The sequence below is a fragment of the Anarrhichthys ocellatus genome, unplaced genomic scaffold (assembly GCF_004355925.1).
Source record: "Anarrhichthys ocellatus isolate YVR2014 unplaced genomic scaffold, GSC_Weel_1.0 scaffold63, whole genome shotgun sequence".
Lineage (NCBI taxonomy): Eukaryota > Metazoa > Chordata > Actinopteri > Perciformes > Anarhichadidae > Anarrhichthys > Anarrhichthys ocellatus.
Window position 1 is genome coordinate 1990187 of NW_022280093.1, and position 17338 is coordinate 2007524.

The 17338-nt window shown below is 42.0% G+C and overlaps 1 protein-coding gene across 1 annotated transcript; it reads right to left on the minus strand.

The window, feature by feature from the left end:
• Positions 1-4781: 4781 nt before the first annotated feature.
• Positions 4782-9811, minus strand: LOC116397142 (agouti-signaling protein-like). The gene is made up of 3 exons (XM_031872319.1): positions 9649-9811; positions 5704-5780; positions 4782-5215 (listed from the first exon to the last, which is right to left on the minus strand). The coding sequence occupies exons 1-3, from the start codon at positions 9788-9790 to the stop codon at positions 5018-5020; spliced, it is 417 nt and encodes a 138-aa protein (XP_031728179.1). The 5' UTR covers positions 9791-9811; the 3' UTR covers positions 4782-5017.
• Between the last annotated feature and the right edge of the window lie 7527 nt (positions 9812-17338).

Sequence of the window (17338 nt, forward strand, 5' to 3'; positions counted from 1 at the left end):
GTTTTTACTTCAATTATTAACTCTGCTCTAATATTCTTATATTACAAACACTGACAAGATGGCAGACGTTATGACATATGATTCCAGGTGTTATTGACAATATTGCTAATTGCTGTATTCCATGGGGGAGTGATAGATTTCAGTGCAATAATCAAGACATAATTTAAAAATAGAAACATTAAAATTTACAATAAAATATGGTACACAAACAAACAGATAACAGTACTTTAAAAAAAGTATATTGTAAAATTATATTTACAATTGTGTGTCTGTTGCTGGTCCGTGTGTGTGTTACAAGGTTCATTTATTTGTCATTTTATAACACAGGGTTGATTAATGAAATATAAATTGCACAACGCCTATATTAATGCTGAAGCCACACCAATCCGTCCGTTGATCTCACGCTCCATTTTACCCTCACGCTCCATTTTACCCTCACGAACAAGACCCAGAGATACTTGAAGTCCTTCACTTGGTCCAACAACTCACTCCCAACCCGGAGAGAGTATTTTTCCAGCAGAGAACCATGGCCTTAGACTTGGAGGTGCTGACTCCGATCCCAACCGCCTCCCACCCGACTGCAAAGTGCCCCAGTGCATGCTGAAGGTCATGGTCTGAAGAAGCCAATAGGACCACATCATCTGCAAAAAGCGGAAAAATTATTCTGAGGTATATACCCAAACCAAACACTCTCCTCCTCCTGGATTTGAGGTTCGACAATCTGTCGGAGTAATTTCCAGCAACCTGGAATGGACTTCCCCAGTGAGGCTGAGTACTATGATACCTGATAATTGGAGCACCCTGTCGTCCCCCTTTTTAAAAATGGGAGCTTTCACCCCGGTCTGGTAGTCTGCAGGCACTGTCCTCAACCTCCACGCGACAACGAAGAGGCAGGTCAACCAAGACATCCCAACAATGTCCTGAGCCTTCAGCATCTCAGGGTTAATCTCATCCGCACCTGGTGCCTCGCCAGACCTCTGCCATGGATACAGGTGAGGCTTCGCCCAAGTCTTTGACCTCTGCCTCCTCCATAGAGGAGGCAATGGTTGGGTTCAGGAGTCTTCCACTGCTGGAGAATATCCTCAGTCAGGGTCAGCAGTTCTCCTCCCCTGTTGAACACGGGTTCATGTTAACATTATTAACCCTCTACTGATATAACACTATGATTATGTGTTTAGTTATTACTATACATATACTGTACTAGCCGCAGGAAATTTTAAGCATCAAAAACCTTATTTCCTGCATTCTGGTGAATTTATGGTGGAGTTATCTTTATTTATGTAAAAAGAAAACACAAATATCAGGGTGCCTTGGTAGCTAACTTCCTAGGGCTTGAATCCCTTGTGTCGAGGCTGAGTTTTTTCCTTTGCTGCATGTCATCCTCTCTCTCTCTCTCCTCTGCCTTTCTTGACTCTCTCCAAGCTTTCACTGTCAATAAATCAAAAATGAAAAAGAATATCTTTTAAAAAAGGAAAGAAAACACAAATATAAGACAGCGACAATTTAAAATATAATGCAGTAAGGCACGAAGGCATTCTTTATTGCTTCAATTCAATTATTTATTCTCCCGAAGATCAACTTTGATCATTTAATGTTATCCCTGCTGAATTAACATGCATGCTGGCAGGATTTACCTGGTGCGAGGGGCTGCAAGGGCTGGAAATGGTATGAACAGGAATGTGTAAGCACTTTGCGGCGACATATCACATTCCAAAACAAAACATTTTACGTACAATTGTGGGTTTGAAACTATTTATTCCCGGCCAATACACTTAAGGGGACCGACTGCCTGATTCTAACGTCTTTCAGGCTATTGCCTAACAGAGTGGATGAGAAGTAACCATCAAATACACTATTTACTTGATAAAAGATGTGTGTGTGTGTGTGTGTGTGTGTGTGTGTGTGTGTACAGACCAGCAGAGGGCGCCAAACTGCATTCGTAAACACTGAACGCTCAACATGTCCTTAAAATTTGTTCAAAAACTCATATTTACAACTAGCATGTTTCAGATGCAAAAATAATTTATAAGCAAGAATGTAAAATGTATAAACTCAACTCCAACTCATTTAGTAATGAAGACCATGCCAACTCATCTCACTACATATGGTGGACATATAAACATGACCACCTGTACAACTTAATGCAATCCAACACAATAACCATGCAGTAAAGACTTTGTGGAAGTTATATTGTTCCGTTTGTCTTTTAGTACAACAAGTTAAGATAACAAGCCAGGTACAAGGAGAGTTAAAAGAGATGTCATATCATTAGGGTACAACACATACGCAGTCAAATCTGTACCATGAATGTTTTGAGTGTAGGCCCAAAAATAATTTTAAATGTAAGCCAATGCTAAGCATGTGTGTGAGCCTCATAAGCCTGGTCTGACACGCAGGTCTCTAAACCAACTGTGTGTATGTGTGACATGTACATGTACATGATGTAACTAAGAGGCCAGAGTGCACAAAAAAGCAAAAGAGCTGGTTTATCAAAAAATAAAATTTCAGAGGGAGGCTCACCCCGGATGCCCCAGAGGTACGGCTTAAACCTGCAAAGTTTATGTCATATTTACTTGTATCACTCTGCTGGTCGGAAATCACTTCCACACCTTAGCATGTAACTTCCACGTTGGCTTAATTTTGCAACCCCGGAGATTGACGCTTGGCGTGAGTAGAGCCGGTCATTGTTTGGGGAGTTCACAATATGGCAGAGGGCCGGTTGGTGACATTTTATCGTGCGGGGAATGTTGCAAAACTAGAAGAAAACGAACATCCGAGGGGGAAGAAGAGGGGTCATTTATACAAGACTGTTGTGGAGAGACCTTTTGGGGAGACAAAGGGATTAGGGAACTACTGTCAGTAGGGTGTGACCCCGAAATGGTGAGACAAATTCAAGGAATTGCAAGAGGGCAAATTAAGAACCAGCCACGTCATTTCAGTGCAAGCCATGTCATGTCCCGCCTGATTCTTTAGAAATCATCAAGGTCATATACGAAAACGGCTTCGTACTGTGAGCCTTGGTCCTTGCCACACTGCAGAACAGGAGGCAGCAAGCATTTTTGCTGGACAATAAGGGAGGATATTGCTTCACAAAGATTGGAACTAAATTTCACTTTTGTTCGGTAACTCTAATCTGAGCATTTTGGAGCCCCCCCCCCTTCCCTTTCATTTGAGGATAGACAACATCCTGAGGCACATGTCACGAGGAATCAAATGCAGCTCCTGTGATCTGTACAGATTGAAAAGATTTGTGCTCCATGGAAATGCAGCAAAAACGCCCTCTTGGATGCTCCTATGGTAGATAAAACATGATAAAGTGCCTTGTCGGGTCTCCTTCCAGTAGGGAAAACGAGATGAAGTGCCCTCCAGAGGAGAGAATGAGGTGAAGTGCAGAAATCGGGGCCCTTAATTGGAGAAAACGTGATGCAGTTCCCACTAGAGTGCCCTTCCAGGGCAGAAACCGTGATGCAGTGCCGTATAGGCTACCCTACAAACCTTCTGCTCACTGGTGCCTATACGCATGCAGCTGGTGCCCTTTGTATTCTTTTCAACCATGCCCTTCAGACAGACACTAGGCCTGAGCGCAGCTACCAATAACACTGGAACAACGCTGTGGGGATGAGAGAAAGGAACGCCAGGGTTGATATGCCTCTCAATGGCTCTCAACATGGTGGCAGCTGAGCCTGCAACTCGCAGCTAACGATGCTAACAGCACTAACAGTGCCGGGCAGGACAGGGCTAACAGTGTCTACCTGAGGAGAAGCTCGGATAATGACACACACGGAGGGAGAGCAACTTTATTCTCGCCTCAGGTAGACCTTTCTCCACTATATCTAAGTTGTTTGCTGCTGTATTATAGCTCTGAATATCGTATATAACATGGTTCATTACAGATAGAGAACGGAGGAGAGGATGAGAGAGCGGCTGTCATCATGACTGCTAAAGTGTTTGCAACAATGTGCATTTACTTTGTATCACAAAGATTTATTATTTCAGCAGTTGCAGAGAAACAATCAACTTGGTTTTACCTCTGAGGTCGTTCCTTTTTAGCATACAACATCAAAAAAAATACTAAATTTAGGCAGTATTACATGCCATTGTGTACAGGAAAACACAGAAAAAACATATTGGTGCGGTTCTCCTATCATGTTAACTTACACATAAACTAAAACTACTATACCTAATTGATGGCAACACTGCATCTTGTAGCGCATTACTGTCATGCTGAACTAATTTGTGGCTGCCGCCAACATTTCCTTTGACGTATTTAAAAGCTATTTTAAAACAGAAATTAGCCCCTATTTTGTCAATGACGGATGTCGTGGATGCTATTACTCAAACCATCCATTTGTGCCTATACCATTACGTTGCTGTCATGTACCATTATTTTCTGTTTTACATTACTTTGGGGTTTGTACCTGTGCTCATAACTTAGCACTTGCTAAGGCTGCAGTGATTATACCCAAAGATAAAGAAAAACACAGTTAAAAGTGGATTGATTCAACAACTGATTGCTGTAAAATTTGTGTTCGTACAGAATTTATTTTATCAGATAAAGCGCTTGAATGCAATTCATGCATTATGAACATAATCATGTTAATAAAGCAAAACAGTTTAAAACATATACAGTATATGTGGTCACATAACACTGGTGAAATACAAAAACAATGTCAGCAACATCAAAAAAGAAACAATAATGATAATACTGATTATATACAGTTAGTATTGTTCAAAGGAATTTACATAACAATGAATGGATTTTAGGAGAATGTAAGCTTAAGTATACAGTGGATAACTTTTCCAAGCAGCTGACTTTCACAAAAGGTATGCAAGTTTGATAAACTCCTTAAAATGTGCACTATCTAACTTAAGATGCTGACTTTGTGAGATGATGCTTATCGTCCCACCCATGTGATGCATCAGCCTGTCTGTTGAGGTGGTTGATTACTGTTATAACACAATCGTGGCAGCGTGGGTGATGCTATCTGTACTGTGCGCTTGAGTTTATTTTTGCGTCTCAGTTTTGACCGGTTGACCGGCGGCAGAAGCAGATTGCGTTGAAGAAGCGGCAGTGGCATGTGGCGTTTGAGTTACAGCAGCCAAACTGGGGCAAACAGCTTTGTGTTATCTGAGAGCACTTAGGCTTCACAGGTTTGGGTGCCACTTTAGAAGGAGGGGGAGCGCCATTTGGAGGAACAGGGACCACGTTGGACTTCTGGAAGGTGGAGAGAATGGAAAGAGGGAAGCACAGTGGATGAATATGGGAGCATCAAAATCCAGTAATATTGCCAATATAACCTTCTCCTTTGATGTACAAAAAAGTGCTGGTTTTGTTTATTGAGAGCTGAAAACTCGAAGCTTTCTGAATGGCTCAAAGCTGAAACAACAACACATTTATTAAAGTGCGCTCTACTTATTGTGAAGCCATTTTTGTCTTTGTACATATTAACAACTATGTCTCAAATCTGTGAAACCAAGAATTAATGCTATTGACATGGTGATATATCAGATCAGTGCAAAATGGAGTTTAACCTTTTGACTTATTTTGAAATGAATCTTCCAACCGAGATCATTCATTTTCTTTTGCAGTGTGTATAAATTATAAAATCTAAATATTAGACTATTACAGATCATTCAATGCTTTTTGTAAACTAGAAAAGTCAATGCTCAATGTGACTAGATTATAAGCCACCAAGATCTTACCGATGTATGAATCCTTTGTCTTTCATACTGTCCTCTCCTCGCAAACAGTGGTCTCTGTCTGCCTTTGATCAAAGACCCTGTTGAAACAATGACAAGACTGTGATTAGGAAATAATGCTGCAGAACATCTCAGCCTCAGATTGCGTTACGTTCAATTTAAGATCACCATTAGCCCCAGTTTGTCCCTCTCATTTATTACCATCACTGTACATTTGAGTCACAAAGCTAAGCAATCAGGGTTATGTATTTAAATACCTATCTTCAAAAGATCCAGATGGTTGTTTAACATGTATTATCAGAAGAATACATAAAGTATCAAAAGTAAAAGTACTCATTATACAGAATGGACCCTGTCAATGTAAAATGTTATTATATCATATGCTTATTATTATAATAAATATAAAATATAGGCAGCATTTTAATGTTGTAGTTGGTCAAGATGAAACGAATGCTAACTACTTATTATACTCTCTGGTAGTCAGTAGTAATGCATCAGTTTTTTTTAAATGTATCATATAGATTGTATGTAAAATCTTAAAGGCCCTGCATACCCATAGTTCACCCATACGGCTCAGTTGTTTTGACTAGCACCATGCTGGATTGACATCTTCCTTCTCTGTCCACCAGAAGTCCTTGTGGAAACCCCTAGGGAGCCCGTGTCTTAATCTTGCTACTAGCTGCATCTCATCTTCTAATGAGTCTCTGTGTGCATATTGGGTACAGGCTGTATGTCCAGTATGGTGTATAGTAAATGGACGATTTGGCATGCAATGGGCAATGTTCCCCAAGTCAAATATTGTAGATTTTACTGAAAAATGCTCTAACAATTTGATTTATAACACACAATTATAAAAATGCACGAATGCACTGGATTATAAATACAGAGTACACGAACATTTTTACCTACAGTACAAATTAATACCACTGAAATAAACTACTATTTAAGCAGCTTAAAGCTAGGGTTGGTAATCTTGAGAAACTAGCAAGAGGACGCTACATTTTTTAAATTATCCAACCAAAAAACCCAGCCCATAGTGTTGCCACACTAGCTCCACAAGTCGCTACATCTAGCAAGAAAGTTGCCAATTCAGCAACACCGCCCGTCCCTTCAGGCCTCCCTCCAAAGCCACTCCCCAAAAATGATCTTTATGAACATAAACAACGAACATGGCTATTGTTAGTACTCACAGCTGTTAAGCTGGTGACGCGCAATGAGTGCATGGGCAGAGTGCGCACATGTGGGCAGGTAGGTAGCCCAAACCATTACATTTAGGCTGAATGAAACGATTGTACGGCTTATTACAATCCTGCGACAGCCACATACACCGTATATATATATTTATTTTGTCAGAGAGATGATTCATTGATTGCTGACAAGATGTAACACAGAGAGATACTTATACATTTAAAAAAAATGTTTTGAAGAAGATTTCCAACTGCTTTAAACTGCTTTAAGCTGTATACGGTTCAAGTTTGATTTGATGTCATTTTACTGCACAGGCTTGCGCAACGACATGCAGTTGTAGTCTCTTTATACAAGAAAAAAAACTAAATAAAGCAAAATCTGTGGTGCATTTCTGTAGTGCTTTTTAAAAAATTTGAATCTGGAGGAATGTTAACAGTACAGTAACAAAAAGACGGGTACATTCTGGGCAGACAATATGGCCTGCTACGTCTCATGCATGACATTTCCCCCACTATTTTGTGGTTAGGGACACAGACAACATGCTTGCAAATGTAATCCATTTGACCTTATTTCCATATACATATTTTGTATGTACCTTCGTAGACACCCTATTTTGAAAACCGGACATAGTCACGTTTAATCCTATGGTATCCTTCCGCTAACCTCACCAAGGTCATCACTGTCAGCTCATCTAGGCTGTTTGAATACATTTACCTTCGGAATGATTTCCAGTGATAACAAATTAGTTATCACGTTATCTCAAGATAACATGGTTGTTTTCTAGAGTGATCTCGCAATAAGGATATTTAAAAGGTTTATGGTCTCAATTGCTAGTTCAAAGTCTCCTTCAAGCATGATGTTCATTTATTAAATCATGGTCCCTTTTAGAGTAAAATAGACCATAAGCAGAGTATGATACCAGAGCCGTATACGGCGTCTCTACATCACTCTTATGAATTCCCAATATGGTAATCTCCATTCATTAGTTGCAAAAAAACTGATATGGCGACACGAACCATTAGGTGACGTCACGATGACTACGTCCACTTCTTATACACAGTCTATGGTTTGGACTACACTGCAGACAGTAACAGAGGGACAGCTGACTCATATGAACGGGTCCAATATACAGTCTGTGGTTGAATGCACATCTGCGCCTATGAATCCTATACTGCTTTTCTTGCAGGTCTGCTACGTCTCATGTATGAAATATCTGCGTCGGCACTGCGCCGCCTTTTGTTTTAAAAATAATAAGCTGGTAATGAGTCGCATCTCTCGCCGCGTCCATGTGTCGTCCCTCTTCCCCTCCTTGCAGTTCTCTTAGGACCTACTCATAGAACTGCTGAAGAAAACAAAACACCAAGTGTGAGACCACTTTATTGTTAGGTTATTGGCACATGTGTTTCAGATACCCTACATGTTACAGTTACTGTGAGGAGCAGAGGGCCTCCCGTATCCAGATCCCCTTGTGTCTGCCTGACATTGTGGTTGTTTCCATTTCAACCCCTTTAATAAGATTATTTTGGCGCTACTGTGTTTAGTCTGACTGTAATCCTATAAGCATAGTGTATTCTTTCAGTCAATGCTAAAAGTTAAATCTGGACCATAGGCTACAAAACTGTCTCATTTAAAGATATATCACTTGGATGCTGTCACTGTAAACATTTTATTTAGTATATGTTATGCTATATGTAGGCTATTATTTTATAACCTTTTGTTTGTATAGCGGAGTTGATTTTTTCAGAATCAAAGTCGGAATCATCAGCTTTAGTGGCAAGATATGTGTAGCCTACGCACACAAGTAATTTTGACTCCATTGCTCTCAATGTACAATAACCTAAACGAAGGACAAGAGTAACAAAGCATTGGGCCAAATCCGTACAGCTGACTTACATCACATGATGGGACATAATGTCCAATTACAAATGTGAATATTTTCTGTACTAACCATGTAGGGTACTCTTACAATAAATCTGATGCTGTACATATCTATAGATGGATCCCAGCCATCAACATGTTCATATTTGTTCCATCCATACTGTTAATCTGATTTTGGCATTTAATATTTGCAATCTTCCACTCTTTATTGCAACTGCTGCACAGCTAGTTTCCCTTGGGATACATGCAGTTTGGTCTTATCTTATCTTTTGGTCAGTTTCATATCTGTCACCACGTGACATCATAAAGATGAGCCCGACCACCACCCAAGTCCAACCCCACGATACAGACTTATATTCACATAATGTACAGGATTTCACATTTTGGTTCAATTCAACATCACTTCTGACGACGAAGTACGAATGTAATTTCGTATTCAGACTGCAATCCATCCGTTTGAATTCCTTTAGTCCCGGTTTAGATTGTATTTAAAACTCAAATAAAAAGCCATTTTAGTACTAGACATTAACTAAGACATTATAATAATGCTAAATAGCAATTGTCACAATTCAAAATATTCTGTGTATACATTTTGCAGTTCATAATTAATCATATTGTGTAGTAGCCTACTTTTAGTCCTAATATATTTGTCTATAAAAAGATGTACAGTGTTTTTATGTAAACTGTAGGATTGTCTATATAAAAATATACACACACTCAATTGTAAATGAATACAGTTTAGTGTAGGTTAGTCTCTATTATTGAGTGTATAAATCTCTGCGTTCATCATCTGACTAAAATAGTGCAGTTGTTAGCTACTAGTGAGCTATATAAACTGTAGAAACAGCCTGGCAGGTAAAACAGCGCAACCCGTGCACTCACCTGTGCCGAGGGGCTGAGGCTTCTGCGGAGCTTCTGCGGAGGCTTCTGACTTGCGGCCGTACTGTCCAGCGCTGACTGCGGTCAAATGCAGAATGCAGAAGCAGAAGCACACGACAGCCAACTTCATCCCGAATGAAACCATCTGCCTCTCCTCGGATGCAACGATGGACCCCCCCAAAAAGGGAAAAGAACCGCGTGTTGCGTTGACAGCTGCCGCTTGTTGCCTACATCCAACTTGTTGCCCGTGTCGTTCTTATTCTCTGCGTCTCACTCACTCGCGGACTTCTATTTATTAGAAAGGTAGGTTCTAACAGTACACGCCCCCTTGTCTTCATGCCTCTAAGCAGTATAAGGGCCATTCTACCGAATTCGTTCAAAGTACTGTCCCCCAACAAGAAAAACTATTTAACAAAATAATTAAGTATTCAGACATAGATATTTACTAAGAATGTGTTATGGTCTATTTAAACCCAAGGCATTAAATTAGATAGTGATAAGCTAAATATATAGAAAATCATCATTTATAGGGTACTTTCTATTGGGAAGTAGCTGTCCCCAACCCTGACATCTAAATTTCAATTTCTGTAAATAACACTTAAAACAATTTTTAGATTTTGTTCAATGGTGTAATTTCAAAGATCTTTATGATTAAGTTTAAACAGAAGTTGTAAGATTTAGATTTATTTTGGGTTTAATTTTAAAATTAAAAAGCTATACCCAAAAATTCATGTCCCCAGTTTTCACGTCACTACCAAAACACAAGAGTTTTAGTCCATTGGCTGAGCCTGGTTTTTAGCCACACCCCTGCATTTTTCACCAGGCAGTGACACTGCATCCCTGTCCCTTATGGCTGAATGGTAAGTAGCTAAATCCCATACTTTTGATATAAATGTGTTCCAAAGTCTGAAAATCGGTGTGTAACCTTAAGAATTGTCACTACTGTGACAATCCCTCTTTTCACACTGTTTAACAGTGTGAATATAAATTGCTATATCAGTAGTCATCTTGCAATGTAAGCGTGCAGGCAGAGCAAAGGAGCACATTACAATTATTTTGACACATGTGGAAATGGTTAAACAGTTTAAATGCACATTTTTAATACAGAGTTATTTGGAAGTGGTTACAACAGCAACATTGTCGTAGTTTAGCGGCTGGAGGGGATGGCATTCACCCCCTTCAGCGTCCTGATAATCATCGTCAGAGTGTAAGTCGAGGTATCGGTCTGGGTCTTGTTGTGTCACAGGTTGATACAGTTGTTGGCACTGAGTGAGGAGCATTTGTCTGGGAACGGATCCCTCTTTTGTCAGTCACATTTTTATTAGGAGTATGGTCAGTAGTTGTTACATCAGTGTCACTTTGTCTCGTCAGTGACCTTTGGTAACCCTCGTAAAATAGGATGGGGACAACAATACAGAAGGTAAGGAGTCCCAGTACGCAAGTTGATTTTCGTAACCCACATCCCCACAGACGTCTTTGTCTGGACCTAGGGGGCCTTATTGGCCATTTTCTACAGATGTACACCAAATTAAGATAGAAAACCCCACTAATTATAGAAGCAAAGTGAGCCCTGCTATTAAGGCTGTTTTAGATTTTACTGAATTGTTTGGTCCTGATGTGTCCTGTGTATAAGTGCCTCGTAATTATCTGGTCATTTTATTCCACAAGAAGAGGAGGGCTGTTGACTATTATAGATACTTTCAGTTGCGCACACACATCTGGGCATCCTGCCAACACACAGTAGACGGAGCATGAAAGGGAGGGCTATTGTAACAGAAAAAACAAAAAAGAATAAAACACAATAGGCAGTGATAACCTCTCCTCTGAGAGGGCCTGGTTTAGTTAATGTTTTATGAGCGTTTAAACCAAAGTTCCCCGTGGCACAGAGCTTTTTTGTCTTTTTGCCAGTCGGTGCAAATCTAACTTTGGTTGTCTTGTGCCTTTGCACACTGAGTCTGATGATACCAGTTTGACCCTTTTTTCTCAAGTCTTACTGAATGTGTAGTGGCAGCCTCTATTTTGTAAGGTCCTGTCCACCTTGGTTCAGTCCATTTTCTTTTAATGACTTTTAACCAAACCCACTCTCCTTCTTTCACGGTTCCGTTGGGGGAGCCAGATCCTTGGCTTACCTCTGCTGATTCTGCACCTATTGAGAGAAGGAAGCTACCAATATTGTTAGTGCATTATAGTATACTTTACCCTCTATACTTGATAGTTCTACAGGCTCTTTCAGAGGGCCACTGGATGCCGGTCCTGGCATCCTCCTTCCTGTTACTAATTCATGGGGAGAGAAATCTGTACTGCTGTTTATTGATGATCTAATGCTCATTAGTACATGTGGTAATGCCTCGACCCAATTGAGGCCGGTTTCTCTGCAGGCTTTCGACAGTTTGTCCTTGAGAGTTCTGTTTGCTCTCTCCACCTTCCCCTGGGACTGCGGGTGATACACTGAACCGTAAGAGTGCGTTATGTTTAACACAGCCTCTACCTTTTTTAGGTCCTTGCTTGAAAAATGTGTACCATTATCTGATCTTATCCTCATAGGGAGTCCAAGCCTAGGGATATGTTGATTTACCAAATATTTTATCACTGACGCGGCATCCTCTTTTTTTAGTGGGGACTGCCTCCACCCACTTTGAGAAACAGTCGACTATTACTAACATGAACCTGTAAACCCCAACTCGTTATTCTTGTCCCATGTCTGTATAATCGATCATTATTTCTTGCCATGGCGCTGTAGGAACTGGATAGCTGCCCATGGTTGGTTTTACTGTTGGTTTAGCATTATGTTCATTACATATTTTACAATCAATTACTCTATCATTGCTTTTAGGTAAGGATGCCACCAATGTAGCTCCATGTTTGTCAATGTTTGTTTTCTTCCACTATGAGTAACCCCATGTGCTTGTTTTGCCAATAGAGGGATAAGCCCTGCTGGATGTTACAAAAGCCATAACACCATGCTCAGTCAAAATGACAAGTGGATGGCTCATGACTATGTGAGCAGTTTTCAAAACCGCTTTAGCCATGCCTGCTGCATGTTTGACACATGGAGGCTGGCTGGATTCTGTAGAGTCAAGTTTTGCACTGTAGTACATTAGTACGTCTCTACCCCCCTCTTTTTTCTGGAATAAGGCGGCATTGACAATGCCTGCTTTTTCAGAAACATCCAAATAGAAAGGCAATGTGTAGTCTGGCACAGAGAGTGAGACTGCTTCTGACAAGGATTGTTTGAGTGAAATGAACTGCTGTTCAGCGTCAGGGCTCCAAGTCAGCTGTGCTGTGAGGTTGCGATGACCTACAGCGGCGACAAGGGCACGTAATGGAGATGTTCTGTCTGTGTATGCTGCGATGTAGTTTCTGCTGTAGCCTGTCAGGCCTAGAAAAGAGAGCATGTCTTTTACTGTGATAGGTTTTGAGTGGTGCAGGATTGATGTTTTATGAGCACTAGAGAGGCCAGAAGAGTTTTGAGAAACTTCTCGGCCTAAGAAGGCAACAACCTGTCTGCAAAGTTGAACCTTAGTTTTGCTTACTTTAAACCTGCACTCAGCCAATCGTGTGAGCACCTGGTGGCTTGCAGTCATGCATGTCTCTGCTGATGGAGCAGCAATCAGTAAGTCGTCCACATATTGAATTAACAATACGTCCTCAGGAAGTTCAAGAGTTGACAAGTCATGTTTCAAATGTCGGTTAAACAGTCCTGGCGAGAGAACCAAGCCTTGTGGCAGTCTGGTATATGTGTACTGCTGTCCCTGGAAAGTAAATGCAAAAACCTCTTGTAAGGCTGGGTCAAGTGGAAGACAGAAAAACGCATTTGCGAGGTCAATGACAGTGAAATGCAAGTGAGCAGGAGACGATGAGAGAGCAGTGTAAGAGTTGGGCACGGACATAGACTGTGTGGTGATTATTTTGTTAATCAACCTTAAGTCATGAACCATTCTGTATTTATCAGTGTTAGGTTTTGGGACAGGAAGAATCGGTGTGTTCCACGGTGAATGGCAAGGAACCAAAACACCTGCTTTCAATAGGCCATCAATCGTGTCTTTAATACCTGCTTCCGCTTCAGGTTTGAGAGGATATTGTCTCCTCCAAATAGGCTGCATATTCGCCTCGAGTGCAAACGTAACCGATGTGTGTGTGCAGTGGCCCACATCCATAGGGGAGGTGGACCAAAGAGAATCAGGGAGTGTAGCAAACATGGTGTCGGTGTGTGGGTGGTTTGTTCTCTCGCGACCATGAAACCGGTCCAATGTCGTTTGTTGCAAAACAACTGTGTCACGTGTGTGATGCGTAATCTTCCAGCTGTTATCTGAAGATGAAAACATGATGGCAGGGCACTGAGTAGGCTGCCAATCCGTTAACTGAGACATTCTTTTAGTCATTGGCCCAATTGCCTGGCTTCATGCCTGGCATGCAGAGCCAGAGAGACGTGAGGAGAGCTGTCCTCTGATAATTCATACCATTTTAGCTGTTCTTCTAAGGTAACTGCAGCAACAACACCCTCTCTTCCCACAAACAAACAAGGTGATGCTATATGTGCCAAACACCTCCTGCAAGTTCAGATTCAAAAGCATCTGTGTACAAATTGTCAGGCTCGCGTAAGTAATTCAGGGTGACATGGAGGGGATCAGCTGGAGGAGCATATGGAGCAAGCTGTGCAATCCAGGGCTTCCAAAGCTGGAAAAGGGAGAAAATGCCTCCTTTTTCAGGTGTTTCAGGCTGTAACAGGCCCCAAAAGATTTCAGCTGAGAAGGTGGGAGGCTGCTGTTCAGACTGCAGCAACATGTTCTTTGAGCTGTACATAACATGTTCATTGCAGTGGAGGATTGTACCGTCTCTCAATGTCACTTGTAGTCCAAGAGGACCACACAGGATCACTGCACCCATTGTCTGTAACATATCTCTCCCCATTAAGTTCACAGGACATGCTGGTGAGAAGAGGTACTGCTGGCGAAAAGTCTGAGTGCCCACCTGGGCCAAGAGAGGTGATGTGAATGGTAATCGTTCTGTTTTTCCCGAGAAACCCGATACTGCTGTAGAATCAGTGGACATTGTCATTTTTGGCAAAGTCTTTCTCATCTTAGAGTATCTCGCCCCACAATCAACCATCATATCAACAGGTGTATGTAAAACAGTACACCTTAACATGGGGTCGCTCAACCCACTTTGTGGAACGTTGGGGTTGCTTGGGCACCTCTAGTGGTTGCTCTGCCAGGCCTGAGTCGGCACCGCCGCTGGATGAGGCAGGCTGGACTGCTGGTGAGGAGGTGGTGAGGGACCTCCCCCTCTGGGCGGTCCCCAGTGTGGCACTCACGAGACCAATGGCCTGGGTCTCCACAGATGTAACACCCCTGACCTCCTGGGCCTCCTGGTCTTGGTCTTCCCCTTGTTGCTTTGACATATATCTTCCCCTGCCTCGCCCTCTAAAACCCTGTGATGGTCTTTGATAGCCCCTCTGAGGCTGCTGCCATTGCTGTGCTTGTGCTGGTGGCGGATAATACTGTTGCTGTTGTGATTGTGGGAAGGGGAAAGTTGCCTGGCTCAGCTTGCTGAACAGGCATTTGTTTAACATTAGTTGATTTTTTCTTTTCATTTTGTGCTGAATCAGCATCACGGATCTGCGCCTTTAAGAGACGGACTTGAAGTAGTTTAAGCTCTTCCTCTGTCTCCTGTTTCTGCACCTGAACACGAGACATGTGATGTTTGACATGTGCCAACCAGGGAGGGGCAAAAAGCTGGTCTGATTCAACCAGGCCGTCCATTTTAGCTTTTACACTAGGATCAGCACCTCTCAGTACAGCTGCTTTAAACATCATGCGCGTACCTGGATTGTTATCAGGAGCGGTACCAGTCGTGTCGGTCCACTCGGTCACAATTCTGTTGCAGGACTGGTCAGGAGTTTCTCCTGATGTACACTGAAATTTGAGGAGAGCACTAGCCCCTTGTTGACCTGGATACAGGTCTCTCACTTGCTGCCACCACATAGTGCGACATGTAGCGAACGATGTCTCGTCAGGGAGAGCCAGTGTGGCTGCTCCCCTATCAATGTCATGCATCACTCGTGGAGAAGTACACGCGGCAAAAGTGGCCCTCAAATCTCCCAATGCCAAATTGTAACCTGTTGTGCGGCCTTCAAAAGCCCTAATCCATGCACTGCCCCCACATGTTAGCTCTGGTAATTTTTGCTCTAACATTTGTATGTCTGCCATTCCCCAAGGTTGGTAGTGTGGTCTTACCCCTGTAGGCCCCTGAACCAATGGAAGTTGATAATTAACGTTGTGTTTTGTCTTGTGTTTATGTTGCTGTTTTCTAGAGCTGAGGAGCTTGTATGGGTGTGTGTGTGTACGGAGGAGGTCTGTCGAGCAGTTGTAACTCTGCAACTGGATACAACTGAGGAGGAGAGATGGGGGCCAGCGGCGCCTCCACTCTCTCTTTTTTCTTTCTAATCTCCTGTCTTTTTTTTTTTTTAGCTTTGTGATTCTCATGAACTGTGTTGAACGAATTCAGTCGTCTGACAGAAATCCGGTGTTTATTTGTGCATCGGCCAGAGCCTTATTGGTTTTACGTTTTACTACGCATTGATTGTCTTTGTGATCTTTTTCTGCCTGCTCTGTGCGCTCTTTTGATTGCTCATACAGTTTATTCCACATGTCCATGTTGTAATCTGTGGCCTCGTCCCCTGGGAACAAGCCTTCTTTCTGATAATCTTCTTTTAGTTTTAACAACTCCTTTTTAAATTTTTCTTGATTCTCCTGTCCCTCATTACGCTGCCAACAGTACTGCTGCGGCATATATCTGTCCAAAATTTGCCATGTTTTTTATCAACCTATTGTTATCCCTATACACAGAATTATTCACACAATATCTACGTGATCCAAACTTTGACTTGCGATAGTTGATACTCAGTTAGGAAATCAGCGGAATTCGACTTTCAGGGCGCAAACATTCAGTGTGTATGGAATACACCCGAGTCACTGATCTGAGCACCCCTGTTAGTCTACACAGTGAGATACACTAGTCACGTATTTTCCACCTCAATTCTTAGTTTCTGTTAGATCCAGTCATTCACAAGTACAGTTTATTTCATACAGTTTTATCAATACAGTTTTATCAGTACAGTTTTATCAATACAGTTTTATCAGTACAGTTTTATCAACAGTTTTATCAATACAGTTTTATCACATTGCGGGCCTCTAACCCGGCCTCCCTGAGGTCTTAGACGCGGGCCTTTAACCCATCTAGGGCCTTTAACCCCGTCTAGGGCCTTTAACCCGTCTAGGGCCTTTAAGCCCGTCTAGGGCCTTTAACCCCGTCTATGATGCTTACACTTTTTATCGGTTTACCAGGACTTTTCAGACATTGTAACGTAACATCACTAAATTTCGTGTTTCCAATCAGCAGTATTTGGTCATATGACAACAGGTTCTGGTTACCTTTCAGTTGTAGATGGTGCACCAGATGTTACGAACGAAATCGCTGGTCCCGGAGCCGTGGGTCGAAAAAAGAACGTCACCTCAAAAACAAAAACTTGTTCATCGATAACCAATCACGTCAGGGTCACCAAGCTGTTGGGGATTTACCCTCGGGCAAAAAGCCCACCGTACAATCTGACTCCAAAAGACTACACCTTCAGAAGGACCCCGCGCAGATCGTTTTGATTGGAATTACATTCGATGAACAGAAGACGGTAGAC

What these genes read in the sequence shown, in the direction of transcription:
- LOC116397142 (XM_031872319.1), bottom strand. Translation starts at nt 9,790, where the DNA reads ATGGTTTCATTCGGGATGAAGTTGGCTGTCGTGTGCTTCTGCTTCTGC. An exon ending in GCCTCAGCCCCTCGGCACAG is followed by an intron (nt 5,781 to 9,648) that starts GTGAGTGCACGG and finishes TTGTTTCAACAG; the next exon opens with GGTCTTTGATCAAAGGCAGA. An exon ending in GACAAAGGATTCATACATCG is followed by an intron (nt 5,216 to 5,703) that starts GTAAGATCTTGG and finishes TCCACCTTCCAG; the next exon opens with AAGTCCAACGTGGTCCCTGT.